Source organism: Dromiciops gliroides, chromosome 1, assembly GCF_019393635.1.
Source record: "Dromiciops gliroides isolate mDroGli1 chromosome 1, mDroGli1.pri, whole genome shotgun sequence".
NCBI classification, from domain to species: domain Eukaryota; kingdom Metazoa; phylum Chordata; class Mammalia; order Microbiotheria; family Microbiotheriidae; genus Dromiciops; species Dromiciops gliroides.
The window spans coordinates 145,596,798-145,615,810 of NC_057861.1; the positions used below are offsets into that span (position 1 = coordinate 145,596,798).

Sequence of the window (19,013 nt, forward strand, 5' to 3'; positions counted from 1 at the left end):
TGAAACTATACCAAGAAGACAAGAATCTTTTGTTGAGCCAGAGCAAACAAGTCTTTACAAAGTGGAAACGTTTTGATATTTCAAAAACCATTCACAGATAAATGCATTTGATTCATACTTAAGAGTCTTTTGTCCTAAGAACTCAAAGAACCCAGAGAACAGTGAAATGCCCGAGTCCACAATTCTAGGGAAGGGTCAAAGGACAAAGTGCAGGAAGAGCCAAGGCGTAAAGGGTACAAAGGAGAAGCAGGAGGGGGGTGGAATTTCAGATTTAGCAGGCAGAAAAGAAGATGGTGTTCAAGCAGATAAGCAGCTGAGTACATGATTGTGATGGTGGTGGTGGTGGTGGTGGTGGTGGTGGTGGTGGTGGTGGTGGTGGTGGTGGTGGTGGTGATCATGATCATGATGATAGCTAGCTTGCAAACCTTAAAGCACTATGGGAATACCAGCCAGGGGCTTTACAAATATTAACTCATTTGATCTTGTCAACAAAATTGGAAGTTAGCTGATATTATCCCCATTTTACAGATGAGAAAATGGAGGTAAACAGAGGTTAGTTATATGATTTGCCCAAAGTCAAAAGGCTAGCGAGCATTTGAGGTTGGATTTGAATCCTAACTCTTAAGTCCAGGGGTCTAGCCACTATGCCATGCAGCTGCCCTACATGGTCCCACTTGAATAAAGCGACACCATTCTGCTTAGGGGTCATGATAAACAACAGATGGTACTTATCAGCTACACCCTATGTAAAAATAATTCCATCACATGGGCTTGAGAATTACATGCACCATACTACAAACAAGAGCCTGCATAGGAAAAACTGTGGGGAAAATGTCAAAGAAAAATATAATAGAAAAAAGATGTATTGAATCATGGAGTGAGATCCAGGGCATCCATGTGCCCCACTGGTATTCTTAAGATGGAAAGAAAACAGGAGGATGGCCTCCCAATGAGTTGGGTGGACCAACTATGGCACACTTGGGGAAGACAGAGAGAGAGAGAGAGAGAGAGAGAGAGAGAGAGAGAAAGAGAGAGAGAGTTACGCAGGATGGGCAAACATGAATGGGTGGTGAGTTGGGCACTAAAAGGAATATCCACATCAGTCAGTAGGCATTTATTAAGTGCCTACTGCATACCAGGCACTGTGTTAAGTGCTGGAATCTAGCACCACTAGAGTATTACAGTATGCATGTGTATATATATGATATATGTAAATTCGATTTTTAAAAACTTACTAAGCACCTACTATGGGCCACATCCCATGAAAGGCACTGAACATACCTGAAATGAAAACTGACAAAGAATTAGGAGCTTGCAATCTAAGGAGGCAGGAGGTGGGAAATGCTATATGCAAATAAGGGTAATAAAAGGTAAGATCTGATGGGGAAAAGGAGAGACATAAAAAGGCCCTCTACATCTACTGTGTGTGTGTGTGTGTGTGTGTGTGTGTGAGAGAGAGAGAGAGGGAGAGAGAGAGAGAGAGAGAGAGAGAGAGAGAGAAAGAATTTCCCCCATTAGAATCTAGGCTCCTTAAGGGCAGGGATTGTTTTCATCTTTGTCTGTATCCTCAGTCCTTTGCACAAAACCAGGTACATAGGAAGTACTTAATGAATGCTTGTTGATTGATAAGAAAATTTGAGGAGGGAGGGGACAGGAAAGAATGTGGGGGTGGAGATGGGGCAGGGATAACAAAGGCTTCATGGAAGAAGCTCTATTGGAGCTGGGTCTTAAGAGAAAGGAAGCATTTGAACAGACAAGTATAGAAAGAATCTATTACAGGCATAGCAGTCTGGGGGGCAGGGGGTGAGTGTGGGTGTTGGGGGATGAATGGCCAGAGATGGGAAAGTGTAGGACAAGACTAGATGACAAGCAGTCCAGTTTGTCTGGAATACATGTGTGGGTGAGAGTTACTTGAAATAAGACTGAAAAGACAAGTTAGAATCAAGTAGGTAGAAGGTCTTAAATAAATGCTAGGCTAAGGAGGTGAGGGGGAACCAGTGAAGGTATTTGACCAGAGGAATTATATGGTCAGATCACAGATCATATATGTATGTGTATATGCGTGCATATATTCCAATAATTGAATGGCAATAGAACACTGTGCTAAGAACATGTGTCAACACTAAAGGTTAGCTCTTCCTTCAGTGGTAAACTTAAAATGGTGATTCTCCCAAATTTCTGAAATGATTCAACTTTTCAATGGACTCACAAAGCTTCTGTTGCCAAATTAATCACCAACTTGAAGCTTTTGCAGAAAATGTTTTCATTCCTCTATCAAAACCAGCATGAAAAATTGGGGGTTTGAAAAGGCCACATCTGAGACATCCTTTAAAGTGGCATACTAACAAAGGCCTGACTGTACCTTTAACTCATCCCAAATGTTTTAATCCCTTTGGAAGTTAAATACAAAAGACCAAGAAGTTGTTTAAATATTCGTCACAATGCCCTGTAAACAGTTTGCAAAAACTTCTTCTTTGACCGAACAAGATACACACATACATACATAAACATATGTGTATGTATATGTATATGTGTATACAAACACATATATGCATACATATGCATGTACTATGTGTATGTGTAAATATACATCTATAAAATCTGATATGTGAGTGCAAATACACATATGTATGTATGTATATATATATATCATATGTATATCACACATAGCTATAACTGTGGTATTTTTAAAAGGTGGCTTTGGAAACATAAGAATAAACATAAACTTCAGTCAAGAATGAGGAAATAGAATATAACTGTTTCCCCTTTGCCAAACCCGTATAAGGCCTTAGCAGCCCCAGTCTCTCTTTATAGAAATAGATATATTTTAAATGTAGAGTGAAGATTTGAGTGGTGGTCTCTCCCAAAACTGAGAAGGTGTCAACCTGTATTAGTAGCAAGAATTTTCTCCTCTATGAGTTCCTTTTACCAGTGCACCTTAGAGGTCCAGTCTCTATCCCTATCCCTTCTTCCAAGTGGCAATTTGTTTCTACTGAAACAATAAAGTTAATTTCCAGAGAATGAAAATGACTGATGGTACTTTTGTTTCTAGGACGCTTAAGTCTTCCTACTTTCCAATTTCTTCACTCATTCTGGATCTCTCTCTCTCTCTCTCTCTCTCTCTCTCTCAGCTTTTTAGGATTTAAGTGACTTGCCCAGGGTCACACAGCTAGTAAGTATATGGGGCCACATTTGAACTCAGGTCCTACTGACTGGAGGGCCAGTGCTCTATCCACTGCACCACCTAGCTGCTTCTACATTCTGGATTTCTAAGTCATTTAATGTCTCTCACTCTTCTCTCTGGCTCTTCCAAATCCTGATACCTTAGTGTACCTTAGTGTTAATTCAATTCCACAGAATTATTTATCACCTAACTTGTTCCTGACATTGTGGAATCAAGTACAAAAAAATGGGGGAAAAATCCCTACTCATATACTTACACATTTTAATGAGGGAAATAGCAGGTATATATAAAAATATATACAGCATAAACATGAAGTTGATGGACATGGATATTTATGTCTACATACACACAAAGTAGTCCAATACAAGGTAGTTTGGGAGAGAGGGCATTAGCAGTTGGATGGATGGGCAAAATTTTCATGCAGAAGATGGCGGTACATGAGCTGTGACTTAAAGGACAAGAGAAACCTCTTTGAGCCAGAGGTAAGGAGGGGAGATGGAATACCATAGATGAGAGTGGAGGGAGAGAAGGATCATTTGGCTATACTGCAAAAGGCGAGAAATTAAAACCAGGACATGTCAGGGGTTAAAATCAACACACATTATGCTGAATGCCTGCTATGTGCCACTGACTGTTAGGCATTGGATACAAAAAACAACAATAAAACAGTCCCTGTCCTCAAGGAATGTATATGGTACTTGGGGAAAACATGTACCTGGGGAAGTAAATCCTAAATATATACAAAATAAATGCAAAGTTATTTAGGTGGGTAGAACCCTTGCAACAGAAAGGAATCAGAGGAGACTTCCTGGACGAGGTGGCACCTGGGCTGAGCCTTGATGAGGGTTCCAAGAGGCAGAGACAAGGATAGAACATTCCAGGTATGAGGAACAGCTTGGGTAAAACATGGATGGAAGGGAAAGATGGAGTGTCAAATATAATGATGATGACTGATGATGATGATCATAGATAACATTTATATAGCACTTAATATGTGCCTGACACTGTGCTAAATACTTTAGAAATATCTCATTTGATCCTCACAGCAACCCTGGGAGGTGAGTGCTATTATTCTCTCCATTTTAAAGATGAAGAAACTGAGGCAAACAGAAGATAAGTGACTTGTCTAGGGTCACATAGGTATTAGGTAGCCAAGACTGAATTTGAACTCAGGTCTTCCTGGCTCAAGTCCTGGTGCTCTGTCCGCTGAGCCACCTAGTTGCCACAGCAACATCAAGAGACATCAAGACTCAGGTGTGGCTAGAACATAAGTCATTGAGGAGAGTAATGTGTAATCAGCCTAGAAATATGTATGTTGGAGTCAGACAGCAAAAGGCTTCACATGCTAAAAAGAGGATTGTTTTGTATCGTGGAGACCACAGGAAGCCACTAAAGCTCTCAGAGCAGGGGAGGAACTTGGTCAGAACTTCGACTTGGGAATATCAATTTGATAGCCGAGTGGATTAGTGAGAAGGGAGCCTGGATACAGGGAGAACCAACCGAAGGCCACTGTAATAGTCCAGGGAGGTGGCAATAAGGGCCTGATTTAGGAGAGAGAAGGGCACAGATGTGAGAGATGTGAAAATATCATGGACAAGTCTGGACAATTGATTAGATATGGGGGCGGGGAGAAGGCTGCAAAAGGGAAGAGCTAAGGATTACTCTTCAACCAGGGAACTTAATGCAGAGTAATAACCATAAGATGGGGGTAGGGGGTGGGGAGGGGGAAGCATGTTTAGACAACAGTTGTTCTGGAAAGATTGGGGGGGCGGTTAGTGGACTGTAAGCTCAATATGAGTCATTAATGCGTGGTGGACAAAAAAGGTAATACAATCTTGGCCTTCATTAAGGGGGATTCGGCTTCCAAGAATAAGGAGGTGGGAGTGTCACTGTATTCTGCCTTGGTCAGACTACATCTGGGTTAAACTCTGGGCACCACAGTTTAGAGGACTCATAAGGGAGGTGGGATAGCTATCTTCAAGTATTGTGAAGGGCTGTCTTGTCAAGGAGTGGGGTTAGATTGCTTTTATTTGGCCCCAGATGGTACAACTGGAGCAATGGTGTGAAAGTTGCAAAGAGGCAAGTGTGGGCTCGATATCAGGGGAAACTTCCTAATAATTAGAGTTGTCAAAAAAAGTAGAAAGTGATAGGTTTCCCCTCCCTGGAGGTCCCCAAGCAGAGCTACTCAAGGGCAGGGACTGTCTTTTGCATTTCTTTGTATCCACAGAACTTAGCACAGTGCCTGGCAGAGTAAGTGCATAATGTTTTTTGAGTCCCTGACAATTGTAGTGGGATTCCTGGCAAGCATTGGTCGGACAAATCCAATTCTTCTGTCACCGAATAAAGAAACTTGCCAAAGTACATCTTCTTATTGGAAACCATTTGAGATATAATTTAAGTGTCACCCCAGGCTTCTCATTCTGCATATACTATGTCTTTCCTTATAAGATGTACTCTAGCTAGTAAGTCTGCATGTAATGACAGCTGGATCTATTGTTTAAAGACTTGATTTATAACACTAAGTTGAGAAAGCAGGAGATCAGAGAATACAAATTTACGCCACTTTCATTCCCAGCCTGTGCCCTAATAAGGTGGCCTGGGGACCAAAAGTTTTAAGTTAGCTAGGATTCTTTTTAGGAGTCCAAGAGCCCAAAGTTATTATAGTATAATAAACTATTTGGCTGAGGGAGGGAGGTCATCCAGGTGCACTCTCTTATGCTATAATCTGACCATTTTGTTTTTCATAAACTTTCTTTTTTCTTTCATTCTCTTTCTTCCTAGCTAGTGGAACAGGGGGTTGGTGGGGGACTGGGGGGAAAGTTGAAAATCAAATGTCTCTAGTTAAAGGGTAGAATCCTAATTCTTGAATCACATTTGCCTTAATAAAATACACACAATTTTTTTTCCCTTGGAAAAGTATTCCACCATTTTACAACTTAAGTTAATTATAGGCTTTGACTGTTCTATCACTTTGGCAACTCTGAGTAGATATGGATTGTGTAAGGGAAATTGACAATATTAACTGATATTTATGTAGCACTTTAAAAGTCTGCAAAGCACTTTGTAAGTAAGAGGAGAGATTTAAACCCAGATTTCCAGACTCCACATCCAGAATGATACCTATTCGGTTCAATAAACATTTATTAAGCACCTACTATGTGCCAGGTGCTGTTCTTACTATGTCATAGTACCTTTCACCTGATACCTTATTTATACTTATAGAACCTGTGCACTTTTGAAAAATGTAGGCCAAGATCATCATCGACTACCCTAAATAATTAAGAAATGGTAGTAGTTCTCAGTTTCCTAAATTCTGTTCCAAAAGGCATGTGAATGAGATTCCATGAAAAAAGGCCGATGCCTGTGAATTATCCAGGAAGTGGAGGAAGAGGAAGGGTCCTCACTTTCCCAAGGCTGGGGAAGGAAAGGGATAGGATGAGCATCTGTTGTTTTGTCGTTTTTTTCAGTTGTGTCCAACTCTTCGTGATACCTTTTGGTGTTTTCTTGGAAAAGATAGTGAAGTGGTTTGCATTTTCTTTTCCAGCTCATTTTACAGATGAGGAACTGAGGCTAACAGGGTTAAGTGACTTGTCCAGGGTCATACAGCTGGTAAGCATCTGAGACCAAATTTGTCTTTTTGTCTTTCTAAGTCTATATCCAATGTTCTAGATTCCCTTAGAGGCAGCCTCCTGGTTCTTTTGATTCTGGCTGCAGTGATAGGCTATCTCAAAGGGCCCAACATGAATGGGAGCTAAGTAATAAAATGGGTACAGGCTGCAGGGGGAGACAAAAGTCTCAGCATAAATCAAAGACATAGTTATGGCTGAACAACAGAGAAAAGTCATGCAGACAGGAGAACTTGAGAATAAAACCTGATAGGAAAGGACTGAGAAGCACCAAGCCCTTCTTCCAGTGTGATCTAAGCCTAAGAGCTCTGTGTAGACATATAAGTCCTTGGTGCCAAATATATGCATACCTCCCTGTGTTCCAGAAGCCCACAGTTTTCACCTTGTATGGAAAACAATTATATACAGCAAATATTCAGCATGGAAATATGGTTAATTTTCATTTGTTTCTTCAAAATTTCACTGACTTCTCCAAAGAGTAATCTCATTCTGCTAGGCATCATGCCCTACTAACATTCCTCTTCCCTGGCCTTCCCCAGCCCCATTTCCCAGGTCTCATTAGCATATTGCATACTCCAAAGCTAAATTACTTTAGGAAAAACTTTAGTCATTACTGGAGGTCAATAGTAAATAGAGAGTTAGACTTGGAATTAGGAAGACCTGGATTCAAATCCTGTCTCACATACTAACTAACCATGCTGCTAATCAGTCACTTCACTTGCCTGGCCCACCTTAGTCCTTACTATCAAATTAGGGTGTTGGAATAGATGTTTCTTGAGGTCTCTTCCAGTTTGGATCTGTGGTCCCACAAGCTTTGATAAGTTACAACCTCTTTGAACCTCAGTTTCCTCATCTGTAAAATGGAGGAAACAATAGTACCTACCTCCCAAGGGTTGCTGTGATGAAGTATAAAGTGCTTATGTAAGAGATAAAAAAGTTTGATATATAAATATTAGCTATTATTATTTGTCTCTCCTAGCACCATGGTTTGTGTGCAGAAAGCACTCAATAAATATTATCAGTTAATTAACTGACCAAATAAAAATCTTAACATTTGACCGGTAATAACTTGAACAAAGCATCCAAACCTTAAGGATCTAAATCTCTAAGACAAAAATGGAAAAGGAATCAGTAGAAAAGTCAAATTTTGAATTGGTCACCAAAATCCATACCAAGACTATTTACACGCCAAGTTTCCATCTTTGGCCTGATTTGAATCTTTATATGTTAAATTTTTATCTTATCTTTAGAATGTCCATTTTTAAAAATAAATCTTTATTTTATCTTTAGGATAAAGATCTTAGCTTATATTAGCTTGATTCCCAAGTTGTTTGCATTTCTATTTTCAACTTTGGTTTATTTCAAGACATAGATAGCAGCAAAAACATACAAACACCAAACCTAATATTAAAACATTAACCTTATAAATTTGTCCAAACTTATACCTCTTGGTGGCAAGGGGATGACTGAAAGTGATCAGTAAATTACATAATACACTTTGTAAAATGATGGTTTCCATGAGATTGATAGATTTGGGTCTGAACAGGACCTGGGAGACCATCTAGCTCAATTTCCATGTAACAAATTAGATCCCCTCAACACAGACAGTCTCCCCCAGACCAGGAATCACACACATCCAAAAAAATGCCTAGCAAATTACCAACAATTACTCCATTTTCTATAATGGAAATGAGAGAGACAGATATTGCCTAAAGTGTATCCAAAAATGTTACATTATAAACAGTCTCCTTATTTTAATGAGCTGACACATAACACAAGCTACTTGATAGGATTTAATAAACTTTTGAGTGATACAGCACAGAAAACCCCCAAGGCAGGAGGCCTTGGTTTAAGTTGTAACTCTTCCATTGAACAGCTGTGTAACCTTGGGCAAAAAACAATTTCTTTGGTTCTTCGATTCCCTCATCAGTAATCTGAGGGTTCTGGGATTAGATAATCTTTGCATTCTTATGAATCTATGACTGAATCTGGACAATGTCCATATTACCCTGTGATACCATTTGATCTGGAAGGGCCCTTAAGCCCATCCAATCCACCAACTTCATTTTACAAATGAGAAAACTGAGGCCCGGAGCAGCTGAGTGATTTACATGTTTGAAAATTACCCATACAATCTTAAATCACATTTAAAAAATCGCTTCTGAATTCCATTGCCCCACGTTTATTAACTGCACGGGAATAATTTTCTTTTTTTTAATTTTAAAATTAAGGTGCCTTATAGAAAAATATTAGGTGTCATTATAAATATACCACTATTTCAACAACTAACTTCAGAGAGCATTTATGATAAATAAATGTTCAATTTTCTGGCCTCAGGCCAGAGGCTACATGTGTAATGATTAGAATGAGAATATCAGAATCTCACGGCACATCAGAGGTTCCCATAACAGCATATAGAATCACAGTATTTGGAGCTAGAAAATCCCATGGAGATTATCTAGTCCAACATCCTTATTTTACTAATGAAGAAACCTGATGCCAAAGGAAGTTGAATAAATGACTTACTCAAGGTCACACTAGTGTTAAATGGTATAACCAGCATTCAAACCCAGGAGATCTAACTTCAATGCTCTTTCACCAAATCACTTTTAGTTAACCTCAGTTTATTCTGCATTTCCTGGTCAATCAAGGGAGGTGATAGCATGGTACCATCCCTGACATTGGAGTCAGATGATCTGGGTTCAAATTCTTTCTTTGAAACCTATTACCTCAGTGTCCCTGGGCTTCGGTTTCCTGAGGATTTTAATTTTTGTTGTTGTTCAGTTGTTTTCAGTCATGTCTGACTCTTCTTGACTCCATTTGGGGTTTTCTTGGCAAAGATCCTGGAGTGGTTTGCCATTTCCTTCTCCAGCTCATTTTACAGATAAGGAAACTGAGGCAACCAGGGTTAAGTGACTTGCCCAGGATCACACAAATAGTGCCTGGAGCCTGATTTCAACTCAGGAAGATTAGATGTCCAGACTCCAGGCCCAGCACTTTAACCTCTGAGGTCCCTTCTGGCTCTAAATCTGCAGAGATCAAATCATTCTTCAAAAAAAGAAGTTGGAGTTGAAGACCCAACTATTACAGTCAAACTATTACAAGCAACCATCCTATTCCTTCTTTTTTACCTTCTTGTGTTCACTTTGTGGTATCCTTGGCATTCAGTTCCACTCAGCTCATCCTGTGCTTTGGCATTCCCTACATTATTTTTGTATCTACCCTCAATGTCCCACCCTTGCTTTTCTAAAATCTGAGCTGGCTGATAAACTTCCTATAGAGTCACATCTGTCTCTTTAACTAGTTGCCCCTTTTCTTCCTCATTTGAATGATTTGTATTTGTTGTCATCAAAATTTCATTCTTTAGAGCATTCCACCCATCTTGAGCTAAGTGGAAATGACATTAAAGAAAAGTCTTCCATCCGTGAGGCCCCTGTGCTGTAAGGATTACAAGACCTTGCCACGTCACTTGGAGCTGAAACCTTCTCCGGAAAGAGTGTAAGCTCCCTGAGAGCAAAGACTGTTTGTCTTTTTTCTTTTTATCCCCAGTACTTAACATGGTGCTTTTGCACATAGTAAATACTTCATGAATGAATTCAATGAATTCATTCAGTTTCTCTTCTTAGGTTATGGACTCCCACAAATCTGTTTTCTGAACACTTTGAAATCCTTAGAATTAGTTCTCTGAAAGGTTATGTATTGAACTATACCTGGTATCTCCTCATCTAAACACAAGGTTTGGGGCGGCAGCATCACACCCTCCCCTGTTTCAATAATTTTTGCTTTCAATGATCGGTTCTTCCTTATTGGCCCAAACCAAGCCCAGACAAGCAATGGATCCCATTATTTCCTTATCCACCTTCTAAAAGATCAAATCATCAGAAAAGCAAGTAAAAAATTTCTTTGCTGTTTTGTTTACTTTTCAATCAACTAAGTGGGGTGAAGGAGGCAACCCTTGAGTTGGCCCGCGAAAGATTTCAAAAGGAAGAGGGATAAGGTGGGGGGGATGAGGCACTCAAAGGAATGGAGAAACTGGAGTGCAGGTCAATGGCCAAAAGTCAAGTAAACCTCTTATGGGTGCAAATTTTATTTCAGAAAAAGAATCTAAATTTACCATTTTATTATTATTATTAGATTATTATTATTAGTCTCTCTACCTGTTTTTTAAAATAAACCTAAGATTATAGGAAAGACAATGACTACAAAATATACTTGTGAAAAGCCTAATTACTACACTGTTGTGATTTTCCTGAAATGTAGCTAATAGGGTCCAGCCCTCCCTCACTTAAATCCAATTCAGTGGAAAAAATGGCATCACTGCAATGTCATGGTCCTCTTTGAGAATGAATGAAGGACAAACAACAACAACAGCTAATAGGGTCAATATTTGGGAAAGGAAATACAAACTCATAGCTTCTCTCTGATAACTTGATACCAAGCCTGGAGTACACATTCACAAATTTGGCGTTCACATGTCACAGTGCATAATACACTGTTTCATTTTGCTGGTTTGACACAGTGGAGAATTTCAGAGCTTCCCACCCCCACTTCACTGGCCTATTCTTTGTGTGTAACTCAGAGGTTTTAAGAAAGTCAGACAGAAGGGGGCAGCTAGGTGGCGCAGTGGATAGAGCACCGGCCCTGGAGTCAGGAGTACCTGAGTTCAAATCCCGCCTCAGACACTTAACACTTACTAGCTGTGTGACCCTGGGCAAGTCACTTAACCCCAATTGCCTCACTAAAAGAAAAAAAAAAGAAAGTCAGACAGGTATGCCCTAGACCAAGGGCACAGAATTAGAAACTGATCTCTGCACATTGCATATTGACTTAGGAAATCAAAAATTTGCATTATCTATGTTGTACTGCATTTTATTTATTTTATTAAATATTTCCCAATTACATTTTAATCTTGTTTGGGCATCAACAAAGTCTGACACCTCTGGGCTAGATCAGCGGTTCTCAAACTTCTTGATCTCAGGACTGCTTTGCACTCTTAAAAATTGAGGGGGGCAGCTAGATGACACAGTGGCTAAAGCACCGGTCCTGGATTCAGGAAGACCTGAGTTCAAATCCAGTCTCAGACACTTGACACTAGCTGTGTGACCTTGAGCAAGTCACTTAACCCTCACTGCCCCAAGAACTTTTATTTACATGGGTTATATCTATCAATATTTGTCATATTAAAAATTAATAAAATATTGGTATTAATATGAAATCTTTTTTTACTACTGTGGAACCCCTGAAAGGGACTACACTTTGAGAACAACTGCTCTTGACTAATGAAGTCCCTTCTAGTTAAGGAACACATCCTTTGAACCTTTTTATAAGATATTAACTTTGCCTTAGAAACGGCATTGTCAAAATTTGACCTATTCAAGCAGTAGGGCCTGAAACCTTATTTGCTCAAAGGGAAAGATTTTAAACATCACTACAACTACTAAAATAACAAAAACAAAACAAAAAAAACACCTCACCACAAACTCCCCAAGCCCTTCCCACCCCATTTCAGGTGCTTAGGAATGCATCATTACAGGTCTTCTTTCAATTTGCCAGAAATCCTTTAAGGAGTCTTGCTCATGTATGGGCTAAATTAAATGACCTGTGGTTTCTATTCCAGATTTTATGAACCCCATTCTATTTAAAGTAAAGGACTTTCCAAAGGTGGAGAATGAAATCCATCACTAATATTTACACATTTACTCCCACAGCCCTGGACCATGGATACATATCCACCAATCAATCAAAAAATATCTTTTGAACTGAACATATGGGGGAAGGCTGTGGGAAATACAGACCACATGATACCAACCTTCACAGAGTCTATGATCTTGCCTAAGAGAGAAGGTTCATACAATTTCTAAGGTGCCCTTCCTGTGTGAAATCTATGATCCCAAGGTTCTGATCTCAGAGTTGGAAGGGCCCTTTGACATTTATTGAGTCCAACCCCTTCATTTTATACCGAAGAAACTGAAGCTGAAACTTAGGAAGTAATTTGCTCAAGGTCACAGGCAGAAAGAGTTGATGGCAGAGCCAGAAACATTACCAAACCACATGTATCTACTTGGTGCTAAATCGTTTAAATGTTGTATAAATTCTAAAAAGAGAGAAATAAGTTAGGATCAAGATAATCAGAGGCTCAAGGGTTGGACCTTAGAGACCTTGTAATCCAACCCCTCCTATTGCAGATGAAGAAGCTACGGCTGAGAGGTAAGAGGGGCTTCTCAAGGTCACACAACTGGAATGTAGCACAGGCAAAGATCATGAAAAAAGCAGCAAAATGAGAATTGTGTGTTTGTGTATATCCATATAATCTGACACCTCATAAATTACTTTCTATGCCACAGAAGTTATTGAATTTTAAGATACTAAAATGTTTGACTAAGAGAACATACAGATTATTTCCCCCTAAATACTATATTTGGTGAATAGAGAGAATGAGAAATGATTGACAGAAAATACACATATATCCATACATTCACACACATATATAATATGTATATACATATCCTATATATTCTATAAAGATATCCTATAGCTAGAGATGTATAAATATACGAGGGTGGTTATTCACACACTATATATTAGTTTTCTCATAGGGCAGTCTTGGCTCACTGCCAATTGATATTTGCCCCAAAAATGTAGTTGGCTACTAGATACGCTCAGGACTTGCTCACTCTAGGCAGTCTAAAGACCAGCTGGTCTGTCTCACAACCTGAATATTCACTTTGAGATTTCGGTAATTCAGAGTCCATAGGTAAAGTTGCCCAAATTTCAAATCTGTTTTACAAGTAATTTTCATCTCAGAGTCTATCTCATCAAGGGAAAAGGCAAAAGGTCTGTAATTGTATTTTTTCCTTCTGAAACAGTTTTCATTGTTGTTGTCTTGGGCAGTAGGTTTAAGCTATATCTTAAGATACGATTTTCTAGCTCTGGGAAGCTATAAATGCAGTTCCATACCAAAGCAGAGAGAAGAGCTAAATAATCTCCTGAAATCTCTTCCAACCTTCAGATTCTACAGAATGTCACACACAATACTCATATTTCCCAGAACATGCTTGACTGTTTCTGGAGAATGATGGACACCATCAAGCCTTGATGTAAAAAAGGTCTTGAGAGTTGGTCAGTCAGAACTGCATGATCCATTCCTTTTGGTGACAAATCTACCTTTAGAGCAAGGGGGTTTTTAACCTGGTATAGTGAACACTAATGAACTTGGATGGGGAAAAAAATTACATCTTAATTTCAATATGATTGGTTTCCTTTCAATTCCTATGTGTTTTATTTGATGTCTTCAAAAACATCATTCTGAGAAGGGGTCCACAGATTTCACTAGACTGCCTAATGGGTCCCTGAAACAAAAAAATAGTTAAGAATCCCTGACTTTAGAGAGTCCTTCTTGAAGGTTGTCTGCCTGACTCTACTATTTGTATCAAGCTCTTTACAAAAGTAATTTGTCTATTCCAGGGAATAGCCAAAAGGTTATAGGTCTCCAATTTTATTTTTCCTTCTAAAACAAACTCCTAAAATCTCTTCCTTGCAGATTAAACTGAGAAGTAAAACTTGAGCTCAAACTGCTTGACAGTTTCTTTTTTGAGTACACAGACTTTGAAACATGTGTATAAATTCCTCCATTTCAAAGCAGATTTCTGCATTTTCCTAAAGTAAACATCTTTCAGCTCAAATTATATGTTTATAGCAGTCTGTAATATATTTCTTCTAAAGGCAGCCACATGGAAAGGGAGACACAGCAGTGTATCACGTCAGTCACATTCCATCCTCTCTTTCTCCCCATGGTGCTCCAGCCAGAAAAGCATGAATGTAGGAGGGCAAACTGGATTTCACTCAGAAAGCACTTACTGCCCCACTTCTAGTCAACCCATAAAGTGAGACACTCTATTTCCTTCTCACATTGCCTTTGAAACCTGTACAAAAGCATCCTCCCTCTACCCTTTCCAGGCTAAATCTAAGATTTAACACTTCACTAACTGCTCAGATACTTTCCAAAGGGTATAGCTTTAAACACAAGAGGAAAAAAAAACACAACCCACCATCACTTTTTAAAAATCTCAGGAAAACAGTTGAAGCTTCCAGATCAAAACGCAAAGTACTTTGCAATGTCCTATGACTGCTAAAGGCTCAAAAGAAATAACCTTTCAAATCCATCATCTTCCTGGATGTTCAGTGCTTATACAAAGAGAACACATGACTTAAAAATAATTGAAATTGAGTATTTGGCCATTTGGGGCTTTGAAACTGAGTTTCTAAGAAACACTGACTCACCAACCAACAAAGGTTCTTTGCTAGAGTCTCTAGAGTTGACATTTAAAGAATATCTAATTGCCCTTTTGGACGATATTCCAATGACTTGAAATCCTGTTTATCACAATGCAGTAGCTCATTCTAAGAGCATAAAATTCCTTTTGAAGGAACTATGTTTATAAACGTTCAAAACCCAAACACAGAGATGTGGGGAGATAGGCGAGCACTTGACAAAAAAGCTCCCCTCTTAAAGGAAGGCTCCCTTGTTAAAACAGGAGCCCAGAAACGGAAAGGGATGTCCAACCATTCTGGTTCTAGAATCCAGAGAATGGAACTTTTCCCAGCACGAGCCCAGAAGCAAAAAAGGTCCTCTTGAAACGCCCTTCTGTTTTGAAAGGTTCTCTCTTTGAGACAGTTCTAATAATGGAGTGCTTGTTTCCCCTTTCCAGATACTGTATTTTCCAGAACTAAGGCAGCCCGGAATATTTCTTTCTAGTAAACAATAGGACACCATCGGTGCTTTCTCCTGTGTAAAGCATGACAAAGTTCAGAACTGGCTGCAAGATCGCTTCGCTAAAAACAGATTAAACCTTCAATCTAACAAAAGGGAAATCTAACAGACAAGGTTTAGGATGCAACGTGAACTCCCAACCAACCACCCAATGTTTATATATTATCTAAAATATGTCTTTCTAATTCGGTATTATATGGAGTGTATTTTTCTGTTCTAAAGCACAGTGACTAGTCCACGGAGTGAATCCCACAAGGACTGATAGTGTCTAAGTTTTCTCCCCATTTTATTCTGCTAGTCACCAACCAAAGGTATTTCTCCATTTCAAATACTGGTATTCTCAACCTGGGAGGAAGAAATCAGTTTAGAAAATACCACCATACAGATCACTTACTATGTGTGTAGGTGAAGAGTAATCAAAAGATGACTTAATTTTCCTTTAAAGTGACAGCTAATTTAATTAAAATGGCCAAGTTGGGGGAGGGGGGATGCTGGAAATGAGGTGATGGGGGAGGTGGAAGCGAGAGGCATGGAACACACACCAATACAACAAAACCTCTGCCTGGGAAGACCTTCAACTGCTCAGGCCCCTAGGAGTTTGCTCAGCGACTAAGTCAGCTGTGATTGCTTCCATTCAGGGAGACAATGCTCCGCAGCAGCAGCACCAGGCAAGAGAGGAGGCAGTTCTCTTTAGAGGGCGCCCATTGGGTGATTTCGGGAAAACATTTACAGCCCCCAGAAACAGAGCCCTAGTCAACTAGCAACCAAATTCCTCCTGCTCGGAGGCAAGGGCGGGGGAGGAGGGCAAAGTGGCGCCAACACCGTAACTACCTAGGAGAGACCCAAAACCTTACCTACCTCAATTAAGCCCTGAGGTTTTATTCAGGCAGTTAACTAACGCGAGAAGGGCGTTTGGCCAGGTAGAAGAGTCGCCCTCAAAAATGGGGAAGACACCCCGAAGCCGATCAGCAGCTTGCAAAGAACAAACGAAAGCTAGCTTTCAAATCTCGTCTGGACCCTGCGACAGTCCCCATATCACTCACACAGACACACAGAATATCTCTCGATCTCTCAGTGTCTCTCTCTCTCTCTCTCTCTCTCTCTCTCTCTCTCTCTCTCTCTCTCTCTCTCTCTCTCTCTCTCTCTCTCTCTCTCTCCTTCCCTCCCTCCCCCCCCCTCTCTCTCTTTCTCTCTCTCTCTCTCTCTCTCTCACACACACACACACACACACACACACACACACACACACACACAGGCACTCGATCTCTCTTCGGGTAGTGCAAGCTCCCAGAGATTTGCAGGCGAGCCCCAACCTCTGGACCGTCGCCTGCGCCCCTCTCGGGCAGCCTTTTCCCTCAGAACCTGCTTCTCCCAAACCCTCGGACAACACAAAACAACAACAAAAACTTTGGCGAACTTCTCTTGCTAGGCACATTTGGGGTTCTTTAGATCTGGAAAATCTCGCCACCACTTGCATCAGCAGAGAAGAAAAACAGAGGGGGCAGCGAGGGGGGAAGAGACCCCAAAGTTTCTAGAACGGCTCTCTCCTAAGTTAGCCGCCCCCCCCCCCAGGCGGAGAGCACAGCGTGCGCCCAGCGTGGACCTCTCTCCCCTTCTCCCCGGACTCCTGTTGCCACCACTGCGTCCCCCCTCCTCTCGTCCCCAATCTTCTCCGAGTCATAAAGAAAGACCCGAGACCAAAGAAGTTGAGAACGACTTCAGGGGCCTCTATAGCCCTAGAGACGGTGACTCTAGAGTTATCCATCCCCAGGGATGCCAAAAAAAGAAACGCTTAGGGCTCGTGTGTGTCTTTTCCCTTGGGTAAAAAGGGAGATGGGGGGAGGGAACGAGTACATTCTCTCCGGGAACCCGAGCAAGGACAGCGGGGTTCTGACGGATACTTTAGGAAGAGGATCGTGGGCAGACGGACAGGATAGCTGTTGGAAGCCCCTGTCCAGATCTCCATCTGAATCACGAGTCCTGAAGGCAAGCTTTCTCCTGAAAAGCGGCTAGAAAATCCAGGGACTTACATGCATACCTATATACACACACGTCCTTCCACCACCAAACCTCACCCTTCCCTGCCAACTCACCGACTCCCCGGACACACAGGCCACCAAGCCAAAGGTGAGTAGTATCCACACACGCCGCATAATTCCCAGGGGACCAGCTGCTCCCAATCAAGCGCGAACAACCCGGGCGCCTCCGCCGCTCTCAACTCGGTCGAGGAGAAATGACAAGCACCAGCCACCCCTTTCTTCCCCAGTCCTCGACCACTGCCTGTCCCAAAGCCGAAGAGTGCCGGGGTAGCAGCGGCGGCAGCAGCGGTGGCAGGCAGCGGGGGCTCCTGAGGATTCAGCTTCTTCCTTTCTGCTCCTTCTCCAGCTGCTGCTGCTGCTGTTTGCTGCCGCCGCCGCTGCCTTTGCTGCTGCTGCTTCTCACTTGTTGGTTTCAGGACTGCCAGAACGGATCCCGAGTGGTTTCGGGGCTTTTCTTTTTTCTATGGTGGTGGTTTTCAGTTTCTCCAAGTAACCCTTCCTTTGGTTTAGTTTACCCCCTTTTTAATCAATAAATTAATAGTTATAATAATAATAATAACGTTAGAGCCAAAGTTTCGGGGGGTGGTAGAGTTAAGCAGGCGAGGAGCCTATTCAGCCGAAGCTCCGGGAGTATCTGGAGAGAAGTGCGTCCTGGTCCTCCGCTTGTTGCTGCTACAGCTGTGCTCCTCCTCCTCCTCCACCTCCTTTTCCTCCTCCTCTCCGTCCTTCTCCTCCTCCTCTTTTACCCCCCTCCCTCCCTCCTGGAGTCCGTCTCTCCTGGCTCCTCCGTGTGTCTGTGTGAGAGAAGTCAGCAGTGCGACTCCTAGTTAAAACCGAGGAGAAATTCCTACAGGGTTACAACGCAGATTGGCAGCTTATCCGACCAGTGGAAGCAGCAGAGTGCCAATTTGCAGCTCTCCGCTCGTCTCCTTTTCCACAAACCAAAGCCACTTCATTTCTCTCCCTCTTCTTCTCTTGTCTTTCTTCTCCTTCATCCTCACCTCCAACAACCGGGGCGGGGGGAGAGTACACCCACCGCCTTGCAAAGTGATGAGGAAAAATGTTACCCGTATTTTGATTTGAACTTGTAAGAATTTGCCAATATTAAGGAATGAACTTTAATATTTTGTGGGTTTTTTTTAATAATCCTTTCGGGTAGTTTTAGAAATGCATTTTTATTGATACTTTTTACTTTTACTTCCAATATATTTTCCAATGTAACCCCCCTTTCCAACCATCTTTAAAAAAATAAAAAGAGAAGGGGGAACCCCAGTTCAACAAAACTAAAACATCAAAAAAAAAATCAGACTTTATCTAGTATTCCATACCCACAGACACGCCCCCCCCATGAAAAAGGTGATTTTTAATGTTTCTTCACTGGCCCAAGCTTAGTT

The 19,013-nt window shown here is 41.2% G+C and overlaps 1 protein-coding gene across 1 annotated transcript in view; it reads right to left on the reverse strand.

The window, feature by feature from the left end:
• The window catches only part of SDC2 (syndecan 2), a 136,371-nt gene extending 118,575 nt beyond the window's left edge, over nt 1–17,796 (reverse strand). Inside the window, exon 1 of the mRNA XM_043983080.1 lies at nt 17,674–17,796. Coding sequence (XP_043839015.1) covers nt 17,674–17,733 — 60 coding nt within the window. The 5' untranslated portion in view covers nt 17,734–17,796. The remainder of the gene's footprint in view (nt 1–17,673) is intronic.
• Nucleotides 17,797–19,013: the final 1,217 nt, after the last annotated feature.